Below are 17,101 nucleotides of genomic sequence, written 5' to 3' on the forward strand. Positions count from 1 at the left end.
GAGCAGAATCGAATGGACATCCTTTCCAGAACTGGCGCAGAATCTGGACTGGGCTGTCACTCTTACCGGCACTGCACTCACAGACCTTTCTTCGCCTGTTGTTTCTCCACAACAACACTCTTCCTCTGCATTATTGTCTGCGATTCTGATCACTAGTCTTTGTCCCAGCCAAACTCTGAGCCCTCTCCTGGGTTTGTTTTTGTTTTTGTTTTTCTTGTTTGTTTGTTTTGTTTTGTGGGGTATTTTTTTTTTTTTGGTAGGTTGGTTTTTTTTTTGTTTGTTTTTAAAAAATGGGGGAATCTGCTCCTCCGCTGGCAGAATCTTTACCCATTTGTCATGGCCCCCCAAAGGCACTCCAGTTTAAAACCCCAGCCTACATACTTGGTGTGAGTCACAAATACCACAGCCAAGCATGAGGCTGGCATTGGCCTCTGTTTTCTCTTTCTTTTCTCCCATATGTCGTCTTCAGCATCCCGAGTCTCAGCGGGACCGGGCCATCTTGACTGCCTGGGGAACTCTTACCCCGCGGCAGCTGCAGCCTCGCTCCCGAGTTTGAGGGCACCAGCACTTGACTCGGTGAAGCGTACCCCTCGTGTTTGGCCTGTCTGTTGCCGCGTTTCCCTGTCTCCTGATTGCTCCGCCCACAGAGGCCCCAAGGCAGTGACCAGGTATTGAAAGGTGCCAGCTGAATCGAGATGAACAGGACTTTGTCCCCAGGTTTCTCAAAACACCTCCGGTTCTGTCACCTTCCAGCCTATATGGCTTTTATACCCAGGTGAGGAGGATGTTACACTGGCCTGGAAGATAAGCTGCACCTTTGCAAGGCTTTCCAATAACCCTGTGGTAGAATTAGGCTTCTTACCTGACCGATTTGCCTGTAACACTTTACCTGTGCCTGGTTCTCTTTTGTTTTGGGGCCACACTCAGTGATGCTCAGCTCTTTACTCCTGGTTCAGGAGATCTCTCCTGGTGGTGTTCAAGGGAATTGAACCCCAGTTAGCACATGCATAGTGGGTGCTGGGGATTGAACACATTCAAGGCACGTTCAAAGCAAGTGCCTTACCCACCATACTATTGCTCTCTTGCTACCATAACTGCTTCTCATTTTTTTTCTTTAAATCAAAAACCCCTCTAAAGTTCTGCTGAAAGCAGTGTCCTATCTTCAGAAAAACACTGCAAATGCTCACATGTCATTTTGTAAAGTTCCCCTCCCAAAACCTCAGCTAAAGACAAAGAACGGAGCTCTAAGGCCAGGGTATGGCTACAGTGGTAGAGCACATGCCGTGCCCAAGTCCTTGGCTTCAATTTCCCGCATTGCGGGGCAAAAATAAAAAGGAGCAGGGAGATGACTCAAAGGGCTAGGGCACACACGTGCATGTGGGAGCCCTGGGTTTCTTCCCCAGTGCCATGTGGTCCCCTGAGAGTAGTGCCCAGGCACTGCCAGCTGTGAGTCTCCCCCCGTATAAAAATAATCATTTTTTTGTTGTTTGTTTTTAAGAAAAGCAATTGTAGAATTTAATGACCCTTTCTTTTAGGTAGCTTCAGGCCCTCCCACTCCTGTTGTCACCTCCTCAGCTCTTCTGCTAAAGAATTTGACTTTCAAGGTGACAAGTTGCTTCAGGAGCTTTCCCTTCCCCAGAGCTCTGTAGCAGCCGGATCGCATCATACCAGTGACAAGAGCTGCTCCAGTCTTCCTTCTGGCAGCATCACTCCATCTCTGCTCACTGACCGAGGTCCACTTTGTCCAGAGTGACAGTTAGGCAGAGGCTCTGATTTCATCCCCATGTTCCAAAAGTAACCTGGATGACATTTGTCAAAGTTTATCCTGTATGACCAGTGTTGATGCCAGCATTCCCCAGACCTCCTCGGTGCATTGGTGCTTGCCGATGCGACCATGGCTCATGTGTCCTCTGACTTTTCCGGTCTTCCTCAGTCTGGGCAGCATGTTGACTAGTGAGACGAAAAAGCAGACTAACCTTTTTTATTTATTTATTTTTTGGCTTTTTGGGTCATACCTGGCGATGCACAGGGGTTACTCCTGGCTCTGCACTCAGGAATTACTCCTGGCGGTGCTCAGGGGACCCTATGGGATGCTGCGAATCGAACCTGGGTCGGCCGCGTGCAAGGCAAACGCCCTACCCGCTGTGCCATTGCCCCAGCCCCAAGACTAACCTTTTTTTTTTTTTTTTTTGCGCTTTTTGGGTCACACCCAGCGATGCTCAGGGGTCATTCCTGGCTTTGCGCTCAGGAATCACTCCTGGCGGTGCCCAGGGGACCATATGGGATGCTGCGAATCGAACCTGGGTCGGCCGCGTGCAAGGCAAACGCCCTACCCGCTGTGCTATTGCTCCAGCCCCAAGACTAACCTTTTTTATAAAGAAAGTAGTTCTCAGAGGCCAGAGTAGACAGGACAGTGGGTAGAGTGTTTGCCTTACAGCCAAGAGTTCAATCCCCAGCACCACATTTGGTCTCTCGAGAGGAGGAATTTGCCCTGAGCAATAGAGGCAGGAGTAAGACCTGAGCACTGCTAGATATGGCCCCAAAAAAGAAGAAAGGAAAGATCTCTGAGTCAGAGGCTCTCAGACTTATCTGGCCTACTTACTGTCACCTTTTTTTTTCCCCCTCTTTCGTTGTTTTGTTTTTGTCTCGGGAATATATGTGGTGCCACAATTTGAACTACAGGATCACAACCACAGCTGCATGCTGGGCACATGCCTTAACAGCTGTTCTCTGGGCCTTCTCCTGGCTCAGTGCTCAGGGATCACTTCTGGCTGTGCTGCGGGGACCATACGGGATGTCGGGGATCAAACCCAGGTCAGCTGTATACAATGCAAGTGCCCTTACCTACTCTACTACAGCTCTGGCCACCAGAAACAGCTTTTTTAAAAGCTGACAACCACATGTGGGGTTGAGACCTACAGTGCTCCGAAGCTAGACCCTGTGCTCTGGATCGGGCTGAGCGGCATTTCCTCGGGTCGCGCGCTTACAGCAGCGGAAAAGGAGAAAAGAGAAGTGAGGACATTGACAGCTATGGGCTGTGAGGGGTCTCTGACCTAGGAGGAGGAGAAAGAACGAGGGAGCCGGCAGTGCGGGACCGTTGTCTCCTTAGCAGCTGCCTAAGGCACGCTTGTCTGTCCCCATGTGATGAAGCTGCCTGGCACGCCCGTTCCCCAGGGCACAGGAGCCAGCCTGCCAGCTGGGCCGAGATTCCAGCCCGCCCTGCCTGCCACACAGGTGGGTGTCTGCCTTTGTCCCTGGCAGAGGCAGCTGCACCCCGTTCTGTGCTCTCAGCCTTGTTCTTGATTTCCCTTTCTTTGTCCTCGCCTCAGCCTTCTCTTGAGCACAAAGCCCGAGTCAGCCTGCTCCTTGGGCTTGTCTTCTGATGGCGCAGAAACATCAGAAACTTGGTGCTTGATGGTGGAAGGGGCCGAAGAAAAAGCCTTCTGCCGGGGGCAGCAGGCTCGAGACGCCCCTGTGGCCCCTGGGGGAAAATCCACCGTGGGGGCTCCTAGCTCAGTCACCCCACCATTCCAAGCAGCTGGATGCCCCTTTCTCCTCACTCTGCTCCCCCAGCGTCCGCTTCTGCCAGCCGTTGTGCTCCACCGGCTCCACCAGCGGCCCGTGGATAACCATGGCAGATGTGAAGTGCCAGATTGAATTGTGAGGGTGCGTGCTCACTCCTGGCTGCATAGATAAGCCCTTCAGCTGGAGGGGTAGGGGCGCTGTGAAGACTACTGCTGCTCTGAGCTCGGAGGACGGAATTGAAGGACCCCTGTCAGAAGCATAGGCTGCGGCTCGGGCATCCAGCCCTTGGGCTAAGTGCAGGCCTCTTGCCAAGACCCCAGCTCTGTCACTTACGGGGGAGCTACCTCTGTAAGCAGTAATTTTAATCAGGCATCTTTGACCAAGGAGGGGGAGGACGTGCCTCAGAATCAAAAGGGGAGTCAGAGATGGCCTCGATCAGGCCATCATCAGAGTCTTCCCCTCCCCCCCCCAAGAGCCAGGTGCCAGCTCTTCCCAGCATCACAGAGGGAGTGGGACCTAAGTGGGTCTCCTAGGAAGTAGTCCTTCCTTGGGAGGCAGTGCCAGCCATGTCGCTGAGAGAGGAAGCACATTCTCAGAAGGAAGTCCTGAGAAGCTGGCAGCTTCGGAGCCAGGGTCTTGAGTGTATGGTCACCACCCAGGAAGCCAGCGTGACCAGGAACCACGCTGGGTCAATGAGTGAGGGCACTCAGTCTGTTTGAGAAGACTCAGTGCCGACTGGCCTTCCCCCTTTTTGTTCCTTTGTGTTTGCCTGGCTTCCAGGAAGAACCTGGAGCAAGCAGTGACTCATTCTCCCTCACCGAGTCCCAAGGAAGAAGGAGATGGTTGGCACCATGCTTTAGCTTACCCACGGAAATCAGTGCTGCTGGGTACCGAACACTAAGCATCCCGGGAGCTGCCGAGGGTGTCTGCAGATCTGCTTCTTGGTGTCCTAAATGCTGTCACATTTGTGAGCTTTGCCCTGACTACAGAAGTTAGGCCAAAATAAGGCTGGGCTTGATCGTGTTGGTGAAGGGCAGAAAGGATGTGGGGCACAGCCTTGGCCAGAGATCACTGCTCTAGGCAGATGGCACCACGGGCCCAGGGAAAAGTGGCTGAGGGAACCCTTTGGCTATGAGCACCACACTGATGGTCCCTGCTCAGGTAGCCATCAGGTGGCCTCTCTCTTGAGGGGGATGCAAAGTACCTGGTCACGGTACATAATTTAGGTGTGGTTCAGTGTCTTGTCACTAGCTAACCATGGCTAGAAAGAGTTACAGAAGAAGGGGACTGGAAAGAGAGGACAGTAGTAAGGGGCTTGCCTTGCTTGCAGCTGACCTGGATTCAATCCCCAGCAACATATACAGTCCCCCCAAGCATCATGAAGTGACTCCCGAGCACAGAGCCAGGTGTAAGGCTTGAGCATTGCTGGGTATTCCCCCCACCCCCAAATAAATTAAAAAGGCAAAGCCCTGGAAGGACCTTGTCCTCTCCCACCTTGGGGAAAGCAGCATCTGGTGATGAACCCCACCATCATCTCGCCTCCCCCCCCATTAATCCATCATCTCCTTCCCGTGGTCTCCAACCTGAAACGCAGGTCAGTGCCTTGCGGCCAGCCTCTGGGAGGCCACTCTTCGTGGTTTACTGACTGTCATCTTTCTCACTGTGTCATCATGTGCTGAAGAGAAGGGAAATGTCTCTCTCCACCTCTTCTCGGGTCGTGGTCCTGTGACACCTCCTTCACTGTGCTTTTCCCCCAAATACACTTAATTCGAAACCACACACAACCCCAGGCTTCCTGACCATCACTGGTTAACCTCTTTTCAAGGAGGCAGTCAAAGCTACAAGCAAAGCTGAGCTGTCCAGGGTTGGGGGACCACCCTGAGGGAAGGGGTACATCAGCATAGATAGAGGTACCTTAGAAAGGTTTACCAGGGCTGGAGCGATAGCATAATGGGTAGGGCATTTGCCTTGCACGTGGCCTACTAGGTTCGATCCCCGGCATCCCATATGGTCCCCCAAGCACCACCAGGAATAATTCCTGAGTGCAGCGCCAGGAGTAACCCCTGAGCATTGTTGGGTGTGACCCATAAAGCTAAAAAAGTTTTTCCTTCTGGTAGCCCATGTGACATTGGGGGAATCAGATGAGATGCTGTTGGGGCGGGGCGGGGGGGGTCTTGGCATCCCCAAGAAGAATTGGTGACATGCTTCTGTGCCATCCGTGGGCGGGCCAGCCTTGTCCCCCCTTCCCACCCTGGGAAACCTTTGTGTGCCCTCCCCATAGCCAGTCCAGCCTGACCTGCCAGTGAGGCCCATGGGCAAGCCTAGGAAGCTGCGGGCCACTGTGGCTCGGCGCAACAATTTCCTCCCAGGCCTTCCGGACTCCAGGCCAAGGGAGAGAGTTACGGCTTGCTCATTTTCCTTTCTCCTCCCCGCTGGCAGTGAGAGCCTGTCTGAAGAGCAGGCCTGACTGCAGGTGGAGCTGCCCCGTTCTTCGACTACTCTCAGTCCATTGCCCACGTGGACGTGGACCCACTGCCCGTGACACTGTCTGTTCGTGAGCACACTCTCCACCCCAAACAGGAGCAGGTCTGACTCAGACACCCCCAAAGAGATGGGTCTGAGTGGCTCCAGCACTGAGTGCCCCGACAGAGGAGGAAGCTCGTCTGGGCTCAGCCCCGCCCGGGATAGAAGAGGAGGGAACTGTGCTGAGTCCCAGAGTCCCAGAGCTGGACCACTTCCTCTCTAACCCGGGCTGCCTTTTCTCCTCTGCCCTTCCCAGGGCCTTGAACTCTGGTGTTGAGTACTACTGGGACCAGTTGAACGAGACCGTCTTCACTGTCCACTCCAGCAGCAGGGGCAGCGAAAGGCCCGGGTGAGTACGTGGCCACAGCCAATCCCTGGCTTCTACTTCTGACGAGCCTGCAAACAGCGGCCCCACAGAGCCCCGGGGCTCCAACAGGACATGCCCCAACCAGGATTGCTGCTCTCTGACCCACTGTGACATTTGCATGTGACTTTCCGGGAAGCGTTGTTCCATGGAAACAACCCAAACTTCCATCTCTGGCTGGGGCCCCACCATGGGGGCACGGGGCATAGAGATGGTTACTGTCCAGAGGAAGTGGGTTTAGGGAAAGTCCGATCCATCTCCCAGGGAGAACTCAGAGACCAGGCCGTCCAGAGCTGCAGCCGCAGACACATGTTCCTCTCCAGGGTCTCGTGACAAAATCACAACCTTGTCCTGACAGGAAGTTTGAAGACACAGAGTGCAGGGAAGATGGTCTACCCTCTGCAGTGGCAGCTGGAGGGTTGTACCCAAAAAGTCTGGAAGTGAGAGTGAAGATGACAGGGCCTGATGGCCATTGGGCTGCAGCCCCAGAATCCTGCCACCTCCATGAGATGCTCAGCGGCCAAAGCACCCCCCCTCCAAAACACACACACACACACACACACACACACACACACACAGCAAATCAGATGGAATTGCTAAAGAAAAAGGTTGTTGGGGCCGGAGAGAGATAGCATAGCAGTCAGGCACTAGCCTTGCATACACTGAACAGGTTCAGTCCCCCAAGCACCACCAGAAGTCAGCACTGAGCAACCAGCACTGCCGGGTGTGGCCTGGCACTATCACCACCTGCCATCACCAAATCAGTATTTATAAGAATGGCCATTTGGGGGCCCAGAGAGATGGTACGTTGGGTAAGACACCTTGCACACAGCCAACCCAGGTACAATCCCCACATACCCTATGGCCCCTGAACCCCACCAGGAGTGATTCCTGAGCGCAGAGCTGAGAACAAGCCTTGAGCACCAGAGCATCACCGGTCATGGCCCAAAAACAAACTAAAATGTAGTAACCATTTGGGTTCCAGAGAGCGAGTCCAGGAGTTAAGAGTGTATGCCTTGCGTGCAGCTGACACTGGTCCTCTGCACCACATAGTCCCCCACCCCCAGTATCACTAGTATGGCCCCTGCAGCCCTTCCTAGGGTGACAGATTGTCCCTGGAAGTACGGGCCCTGAGCATTCCTACATCCTCAGGCCCCCACATTGACCCATCAGCCAGGGTGGCCAAGAATTCCTGGGTGTGGCCCGCCGACACCCAGAGCACCGCATAGGAGGTCAAAAAAGAGAATGAACCTCTCTCCCTGGAAAGACCGACAGAGAAAAGCATGGGACATGACCAGTCCCGTCCCCCCCCACACCACCACCACTGGGCAGTTTTGTCCTGCGGGAGGGATGGGCCTCCGGAGTGAACCTGGAGAAGGGGAGGTGACGGCCCTCACAGGCCAGCTTGTTTGGGTGACCCCGGACTCCACTGGACCCTGAGCCCCTGCTGGCCTTCCTCTCCCCAGAACCAGCAGAGCCTCCTGGAGGACCGACAGAGACATGGGTCTGATGAACGCCATCGGGCTGCAGCCCCGGAACCCCACCACCTCCGTGACGTCTCAGGGCACCCAGACTCTGGCGCTGCAGCTGCAGAATGCCGAGACACAGACAGAAAGGGAGATCCAGGAGCCTGGGGCAGCAGCCTCGGGGCCTGGGGAAGGTAAGAGCCAGGTGGTGCTCAAGGGACAAAGGACCCAACCAGGATGTGCCACCCCACCACCATCACCACCACCACCGTGCAAGTGGCCAAGGCACTCACAGTGCCCACAGGGTGCCACTGTGAGTCAGTTAAATACCCCACCATCAGGCGTCTGGGTGATGCCCGCTTCTGTCTCTGCTCACTGCTTCCAGCCCAGCTGCCCTGGCAGCTCTGCTCAGGCCCGCCACATCCCCCGCCGGCCTGCTGGACTCGGGAGGCAGGCAGAAATCACCTTCCTGCCGGCGGGAGACGCACCCCAGGGTTCTGGCCTCAGGCCACCCCGATCTGAGCCTGCTGGATGGGGTATACCTCTCCTGCTCCAGTGCCCGTGGGTCGTGGCCATTTGGCCCAAGTTTGGCACCCCCTCAGCCCCTCTCTCACCTTTGTCAGGTGCCACCCGGCCAGTCTCCACCCTGGGCCCTCCCAGCTGGCCTCACACTGCTAAGAACCAATTAGCACTTCCCAGCGGTGGAGCCAGAGCCACCGTGGAGCCCGGAGGCTGGCCGCAGCTAAACAAGCTGTTGTCACTCAGTCACTCCGCAGGCCGGGACCGAGCCCCTCGCTGCTCCAGCAGTCAGCAGCGCTGCCACTGCCTTCCCATGCACACGCGCGCACGCACACACAATTCTCCATCTGAGTTGAGCCATCCGGCATGGCAGGAGAAACTCTGCTCGCGTTACTGCTGGGAACAAGGCTGGCGACTCCCAGACTCACACTCCCCCCACCCCCTATCCCAGCTGGCAGTGTACCCCCAGCCACCACCACCCCCCTCACCCCACCCCGGGCGTACCCATCTCTGCAGGGACATGTCGAGGAATCCCTGGCCAAGTCATTTGGCCCTTTGTGACCCAGAGTGGGACTCCCTGTTTACCCCACCTCCACCTCACACGCGGGACCCAGTGTTGGTAGGCGGGAAAGCTGCTTTACACGTGCTCATACCCTTGCCACGGCCTGCCCTTCCCCAGCCTTCCGGGCTGCTCCACATTTTCTTATCTAGAAATCTTTACTTAAATCTTAATGGGGGTTTCACTAATAAAAATTAAAATAATATAATTTTTTAAAAATAAAATTAAAAAAAATAAAATCTTAATGGGCCCAGAGCGGTAGTATTGAGGGTATGTCTCTTCCCTTGCACACAACTGGCCTGGGTTTGAGCCCCAATATCCCATATGGTCCCCTGAGCCCACCAGGAGTAACCCCCGAGCATCACTGAATGTGATCCCCAAACAAAAACAAACCAAAAAGATCCACTTGATGCCCTCCCCTCTGCCACGGGAGTTTGCAGGCTTTTTTGCTTCCTGGTTTTAAAGTTTCCCTCCCGACTAAGAGGGAACAGGGCAGAGGGAGGAATCCACTTCAGGAATGCCACTCTGTTCCCTCAAAATGCCAGCCTAGAAAGGAATGTGGCTGTTTTCCAGACACCCCTCCAGCTTGGGGTAACCCAGGGGCCAAATCTGGACCTGTATTCCATGAAACAAGGCACCCCAAAATGAGCCCAGCTCAGTCCCAGTCAAGTCCGGACCTAATCAGATGATTGCAGAGCCCAGAAGGGAGACGCCACTGGCCAACAGGCCAGCACAGAGTAGGGAGCACTGGGAGGACTCAGGAGGAGCTGCCTGCATGCGGAGGCCGCAGAAGGCCCCAGAGAAATACAGGGTTTATGTGGGCTTGAAGACTGCGGGCACTGGGATGAGGAACAGGCAGCGCTGAGCGTCAGGCGGACACATGGAAGCCCCAGGGACCTTCAGGTAGTGGTGCCATAAGCTGGGACAGGCAGGGGATGGGGCATGGACCAGACCCTTGGGCCTCCAGACCTCAGGCCAAGGTGTCATGACAGTGTCTGGTTCTTACAAGTTTTTTTGTTCGTTTGTTTGTTTTTGCTTTTTTGGGTCACAATTGGCGATGCACAGGGGTTACTCCTGACTCTGCACTCAGGAATTACCCCTGGCGGTGCTCAGGGGACCATATGGGACGCTGGGAATCGAACCCGGGTCAGCCACATGCAAGGCAAATGCCCTACCCGCTGTGCTATCACTCCAACCCAACAGCATCTGGTTCTGCCATGCCCAGAATCCCCTGGGTTGGAACTCAGCAAGAGCAAGGAGCAGCCACCTGGAGGCCAGGTAGGAGAGGAAAATGGCCAGTCGGGGCTGGAGTGATAGCACAGCAGGTAGGGTATTTGCCTTGCACGAGGCCGACGCGGGTTGGATTCCAGCATCCCAGATGATCCCCTGAGCACCGCCAGGAGTGATTCCTGACTGCAGAGCCCGGAGTAACCCCTGAGCATCGCCAGGTGTGACCCGAAAAGCAAAAAAGAAAGAAAGAAAAACAATGGCCATAGTCCTGCCACTAGCTGTCTTTCAGGGTCCCAGCTGTGCAGCTCCCCAGGTCCATCTCGGAAGTGAACTCCATGGAAGAGCTAGCCAGGGACATTGGAGTGCTTTGGAAGCAGGGGATGGCTGTGAATACGGTGGGACTCTCCAGTGCCCTTTGGCCCAGAGGGTAGACACTGAGCTGCCCCTGACCCCCTGACTGACCTGGCCTCATCCCTGGCCACACTGCCCACTGATATTTGCCCTGAGATCAGGACTCCGGGAATCCTCAAGGTCTCTGCCCTGGGAACTGGTGTTGAGCTCTCGGGCCAGCCACAAGGGCACATTGGGGGGGCGGAGGTAAACCCAGAGAACTAGGGGTGCAGAAGCAGAAGCCCAGGCCAAGCGCCCACTGCTCCATGCCAGGGAGAACTTTCTCACCACGTCCAGAGAAAAAGACTGCCAAACACAAATGGAGAAGGGGGGCCACAGGAAACCCAGACTCTGACAAGTGGTAGTATGGACTGGCCAGGAAGGCCAGCTCAAAGTGAACAGAGAAAGGCAAGCCCAGGGGGCAGGAGCAATAGTACAGCGGTCAGGGCATTTGCCTTGCACACGGCCAACCCTGGTTCAATCCCTGGCATCCCATATGGTCACCCAAGCACCACCAGGAGTAATTCCTGAGTGCAGAGCCAGGAGTAACCCCTGAACATTGGTGGGTCTGACCCAAAAAGCAAAAAGATAAATAAAAAAGCGAGCCCAGAAATGGGTGGCAAATGGGCCTTAGAGAAGCAAATGCTCGCGCACACACACATACCCCAAGAAGCAGAATCCCAAATTGGCCAGCAGGTGGCCAGCATGTGGCCTAAGGTAAGGAATCAGATGAGCTTCCAGTGTGGTTGCCCAGCAGCTGGGCCATGACTCAGCTGCCCCAACCTTTCCACTACAGCTCCCCACGCCATGTGCCCGCCCTCTGTCCAGGACATGCCAGGCATCTCTCATTGTTACTGCCAGCCTAGTGCACACTGGATGGTCCTGCTCCTGGTCGGGGACTGGCCACACTGGGGTGAGAGCTTTTGCCTCGCCTGCTGCTCCAGGGCAGGCCCAGGACCCCCACCCGGGAGAACAGAATGAATGGTGTCACTTGGGGACGCCATGGAGTACAGAGGGAAGAGGAGACAGACGCCTTTTAGGGAACAGCAGCAAGCCCCAGCCTTCCTCATGGGCTTGGAGGAAGTGACAGAAAGGAAGCACAGCTTCGAGATGTGTGCACCCCAGCTGACTGCTCCCCGGGCACAGCCTGGCGGCTTCCTCTTTGCCGGGACCCCAGCTCCACCGCCCTGCCCAGCACAGTGTGGATAGACCGAAGGCTGGTGCACCCCCGCCGTCCCCACTGCACACTCGGTATCACTTCACTGTTGACAAGAAGGTTCATCCAGCACCCCAGCCCAGCATACCTCTCAGTTGGCTAAGGAGCTGAGGCCCCTCATGTTCCCCTCCAGGCCTCTGCTTGCTCCTTCCTGAAACACAAGGGGGAATTCTGATTGTCCAGGGAATCTGACATCAAGTCTGTGGTGCATGCATCTGCACACACACACGCGCACACACACACACACACACACACACACACACACCACCACCACCACCACCACCACCACCACCACAACCCCCTTACCTCTTGGCCACAGCCCAGACCCCCTCTACTTTGTCCCTCGCAGGTGATGGTGCAGAGCCCGGTGCGAGTGGGGAGGACGCCCTGAGCAGGATCCAGCGACTGATGGCTGAAGGGGGCATGACGGCCGTGGTGCAGCGGGAGCAGAGCACCACCACGGCCTCCATGGGTGGCTTCGGCAACAACATCATCGTCAGCCACCGCATCCACCGCAGCTCCCAGACGGGCACGGAGCCAAGCACCACCACCCGCGCCGCCTCACCCCAGCCCTCCACCTCGCGGGGACTGCTTCCTGAACCGGGGCCGCTGGCCGAGCAAGGCCTAAGCCCCCGGACAGCCTCCTGGGACCAGCCTGCGGCCCCCGGGAGGGAGCCCTTGCAGCCGCCCCTACCCTCCTCCACCCCGGCCCCCGCCCCCGGCCCCCTTCCCAGCACCGAGGGACCAGCCTTGCACTGCGACCTGACCAGTAATGCCTGCCAGCCCGACGGGGGCGGCAGCAGCAGGGGGGATGCGGCAGGCCCCAGTAGGGAGCCGCGGAACAGGTAGAGACCATCGCGGGCTCCGGCGCCTCCCTCGAACCGCTGAGCAGAAGCTGGACCTCATGACAGACTGGGGACTGGACCGGAGGAGCCGCGGGCTGCATTGGGCTCAGGAAAGAGGGTGGGGGGTGGACTGGAAGCTGTGAGTCAGTGGAGGGGCCAGACGGACCTTGGGGCACTGGAACCTTCTAGGCTCTGGTCACCCAGCAGAGAGAGCTGTGCTGCCGTGCTCAGCGCCAGTGGAGGAGCCAGGGGGTGTCCCCACCACAAACCCTCACCCTTTGTCCCAGAAGCTGGGCCCCAGGGTCAGCCCGGGGTGGAGAGAGGTCCAGAGGGACCCAGAAGGGTGAAGTCTTTCAGATGTGGGCCAGAGAGACAGCGCTGCCCAGCCTTCCTCTCCAAGCCCACCTGAACAGCAGCCCTGCCTCCTGGCGCACTCCCCAGAGACCACAGCGGATGGGACCCCCAGCTCCCGCGTCCCGAGGAAAGGGGCCTCCAGCACTTACAAGTGGGGCACAACCGTGGGGTGAGGGGCAGTGTGCTGTGGGCAGGTCCTCACGCCGGAGTGGGGTGTAGGCTGGCCGGCCCCCGGGGCTTGCCCATGCAGCCCCTCTCCCTCAGGGCAGCACCGGTGGTGTCAGTATTACCGAGCCGCCGCCGAGGCCAGCTCCAGGCCTCCAGGCCCGAGTGTGAGGTCTTGGTCTGTGATTACGGTGTTGCATGTGGAACCTTGAACTGTACGTGTAGTTTCTAGTGGCAAAATCAAGGCTCTGATTCTTTTGTTTTTAGTATGAAAATGTGATTTCTGTTTGTAACTCATCATAGAAACCTTGTGGTGGGAGGAGAGGGGGTAGTCTGACTGCTAATGAGGGAAACACCAAAGATCTATATCATTAAAATGATGACGTGCCCCTCGCCAGCCTCCTCTCTCGTTTGTCTGGGGGGCGGGTGGTGACTGGGATGGACGGGGTCACAGGACCAAGGCCCCATTCCCAGGGCTGTGACCAGTCCAGGAGCCCAGAGTCCAAGGCAGAAGCCACGAAGGTAATGTCCCACTCATCCTGATGGTTTTCCAGTCCAGTCAGGATTATGGACTGAAGGGAGAACTAGCCACAAAGCCCAGTCCTTGCCTCGAGGGGGGTCTGGGCAGGCTGTGCCCGGAGACAGCCAAGTCTTGACTAGAGAAATCACCCCAAGGTGCCATGGACTCTGTTCTCTATGTGTCACCCCCACAGTGGGTCAAAGGCCACCATCTTGGGGCCTGGATCGCACTTTCCAACCAGTTGGGAAGTGGAGGGAAAAATAGAGCGGGGAAATAGCCTCTGGGCTTTCGCCAGCACCATGTGCTTGAGTATCATGTGTGCCTGGCACTTCCTGTTGTCCTGGGCCTCTCGAATGAGAGCTGTGGACAGAGACTAGATGGTGCCAGGTGCATTAGCAACACTTGGATTCTCTAGATGGCATCAGTGGCCTCTGGACTGAGCAGCCTCACCATGTGACCTGGCTAAGAACTGGCCTTTCCTCCCCTCACTCTCCCCCTGCAACATGTTCAGCCTGCCCTCCCCAGGCCCACGGAGTTCTAGAGCTATGGGCAGGCTCCGGGAGGTGGGATGGAGCTGGGCACTGGGTGGGGGGTGGGGGGATCCTCTGCTCCCACCCAGGGCAGGAATGGCTCCTTGTTCTAAGCGGGGACTATGTCTGTTGCTGGTGAGCTGTGTGCCAAGCATTCTATGTGTAATGTCTCTGGGTCACTCACCCCCTCTGAGGATTTCCTTCTACCCTTGGTGGCTCAGAGAACACCTGAAGAGTTATCTCCGACACAGTAATCATGTTCCTAAAGACACTCAAAACAAACCCTCCAGGGGCTGGAGCGATAGCACAGCGGGTAGGGCGTTTGCCTTGCACGCAGCCAACATGGCCAACACAGGTTCGATTCCCAGCACCCCATATGGTCCCCTGAGCACCGCCAGGAGCAATTCCTGAGTGCATGAGCCAGGAATAACCCCTGAGCATCGTCGGGTGTGACCCAAAAAGCAAAAAAATAAATTAAAAAAAAACCCTCCAAGGTGCTAGCCCAGACCTGGCAACTGGCAGAGCAAGGCTATGGCTGGGGAAAAGGGCTCTTGGAGCCTAAGGGTGGCTTAACCGGGTGGAGTAGGCAGGAGGCCCAGTTTCTATACTCCAGCACTGTCTGAAGTGACCCCTGAGAACCTCTTGACATGGGTCAAAAGTAGAAAGGGGGCCTGAGTCCAGATCCTGCCTGGCCTCAGTGCTGTCGTCTCTGGCCAGGGTGATTTCAGCCCCTGCCTGTTGGCGGCCCCTGTTTGTTCCTTCCAACCCCCACACCAGCTCTGTTGTTTTAAAAAAGTAGATGGCTGGGGGATTGGAGAGATAATACAGGGGTTAAGGCACTTGCCTTGCATGCAGCCAACCCAGATTCAATCCCCCAGGCACCCCATATGGTTCCCCCTAGCACTGCCAGGAGTGATCTGATTGTAGAGCCAGGAACAAGTCTGGAGCAGATGCCTGAGAGCCCCCAGGTTGAGTTTCTGCAAGCCGGTGCCTGGCAGAAGAGTGCAGCCGGCAGGTAGAGTGGAACCCCATGTCCCATTGGAAGTGAAGAGGTTCACACTTCTGTGTACCCAGGCTTTGTGTCCTGGAAGCCAGTACATGATTCTCCAAGCAACACTGAGAGGGACTCCTGGGCAGTCAGGGAGTAACCCTCAAGCACCACTGAGTGTAGCCTAAAGAAAAAGAAAAGAACAAGGGCTGGGGAGAGTATAGTGGGGTCAGTCCAGTCCAGTTTGATCCCGGGCACCACATACAGTCCCCCAGCCCCATCAGGAGTGAGCCCTGAGCACCACTGGGTATGACTTCAAAGTCAAAACAACACAAAACTCCTGTGGACCCATCACAATCAGAGGCAGAGGGGTGGAGCAATAGTACAGCAGGTAGGGCGTTTGCCTTGCACGCGGCCAACCCAGGTTCGGTTCCCAGCATCCCATATGGTCCCCTGAGCACCGCCAGGGGTAATTCCCAAGTGCAGAATCCCTGTGCATTGCCGGGTGTGACCCAACAAGCAAAAAACAAAACAAAAAAAATCAGAGGCAGACCTAAGGTGACAACCATGTTTGGAGGTTCCCAACACAACTCTCTGGCTCTCCACTCTGGATGGGTTCGGAGACTGGGGGGGCCCTGAGTAGTGGGCCTGGGAGAAGCCAGAGCAGCTTTGCCTGAAGAGCATGAGGCAATGTACATAGTTCTGTGATCTTGCCTATCTGACCTTTTGTATTCGGCTTCCCTGTCACTCTCTTGGACTCTAGAAAAACGTGGCAAGGTGGTATGAGTGCAGGAATGTCATCCACTTGTCATATAAGCCAGCGGTATTCCCTGCCCTGTGAAGGGGGAGAGGGGCTAGGACCCCTCCCTCTACCTCAGTTCCCAATTCATAAAAGAACAGGTCAGGAGAGGTTGAAGGCGTCTCACTCCTGCTCCAATAGCCAACTCCAACTCTTCGCTGTGAACCCCATCTTCATCCTAGCCATCACCCCATGCTAAGATCTCACAGCGCTAGCTCTTGTCCGCAGCTCTGAGGCTGTTCCCGAGCCCCTACCTGTCATAACCCCCCCTCCACGCACCTCTGTGGGGCAGAGAGGCCAGCGAGAAACGGGTTGAGTTGTTTATCCAAGAGAAGGACCGTCCTAAGGTTAATTGGTGTTTGTGCTAGATGAGTTTGGCGTGACTGGCTCGGACCCGAGCTTGGGGCTGGGAGACGCTTCCGACCGACCGGGGAAGGGCTGGAGAGTCCGGGAAGGACTGACTCTGGGAGGCGGAAGCGCGCGGAACGGGTCAGATCGTGCACCCGGCGAGGGCAGAGGCGAGCCGGAGCTCTCCGAGGTGCTGAAACCCCGGGCCCGGTCCAGCGGACGCCCGGGCCGCGAGGCTCGGGCCACTGCGGTTCCCCGACACCTAGACATCAGCAGCTCTGCCTCGGGGACCAGGTGACCTTGGGCTCTCGGCGTTCCCTCGAGGTAGCTGTCCCCCAGACCAGGTCTGAAGGGTGGACCCCACCCCAGACCTGGAGCGCGGGAGCCGGGCCCCCGACGGGAAGCGCGGGTGGAAGCTGTGCCCCAAGGGTGGGCGCCTCGGTCCCGCCGCCCGTCTCCTCGCTCTAGCTCCTTCCTAGGCCCCGACGGCGACCCCTGCTCGGGCTGCCGGGGCAGCGCGCGGCCCCGAGGCTGCCTATTCCTTGGCCCCCACGGAACTGCAGAGGCAGACCCAGCCCACGCATCCCTAACCTCCTACTGGTCTCAAAAACCAACTCCTCCTCCTGGCCTCAAGCACTAGCGCCCCAAACTCCAGGCTGGGCCAGGTAGGGAGGTCCGGGCGGGCGCGAGACCCACCACCCGGGTCCAGGGTGCTCGGTCGGAGCGGAGGCGGGGAGCTCAGGCAGACGGGCCTGCCAGC

At 56.8% G+C, this 17,101-nt stretch overlaps 1 protein-coding gene across 4 annotated transcripts in view; it reads left to right on the plus strand.

Moving 5' to 3' along the window:
* Positions 1–13,549, plus strand: part of AMBRA1 (autophagy and beclin 1 regulator 1) — a 207,670-nt gene extending 194,121 nt beyond the window's left edge. For all 4 annotated transcript variants that reach the window (XM_056107387.1, XM_056107395.1, XM_056107402.1 and 1 more), the window contains 3 exons: positions 6,305–6,397; positions 7,879–8,072; positions 12,142–13,549. In XM_056107387.1, coding sequence (XP_055963362.1) covers positions 6,305–6,397; positions 7,879–8,072; positions 12,142–12,641 — 787 coding nt within the window. In that variant the 3' untranslated portion in view covers positions 12,642–13,549. The remainder of the gene's footprint in view (positions 1–6,304; positions 6,398–7,878; positions 8,073–12,141) is intronic.
* The last annotated feature ends 3,552 nt before the right edge of the window (positions 13,550–17,101 follow it).

This window comes from Sorex fumeus, unplaced genomic scaffold (assembly GCF_029834395.1).
Source record: "Sorex fumeus unplaced genomic scaffold, SorFum_2.1 ptg000007l, whole genome shotgun sequence".
NCBI classification, from domain to species: Eukaryota; Metazoa; Chordata; class Mammalia; order Eulipotyphla; family Soricidae; genus Sorex; species Sorex fumeus.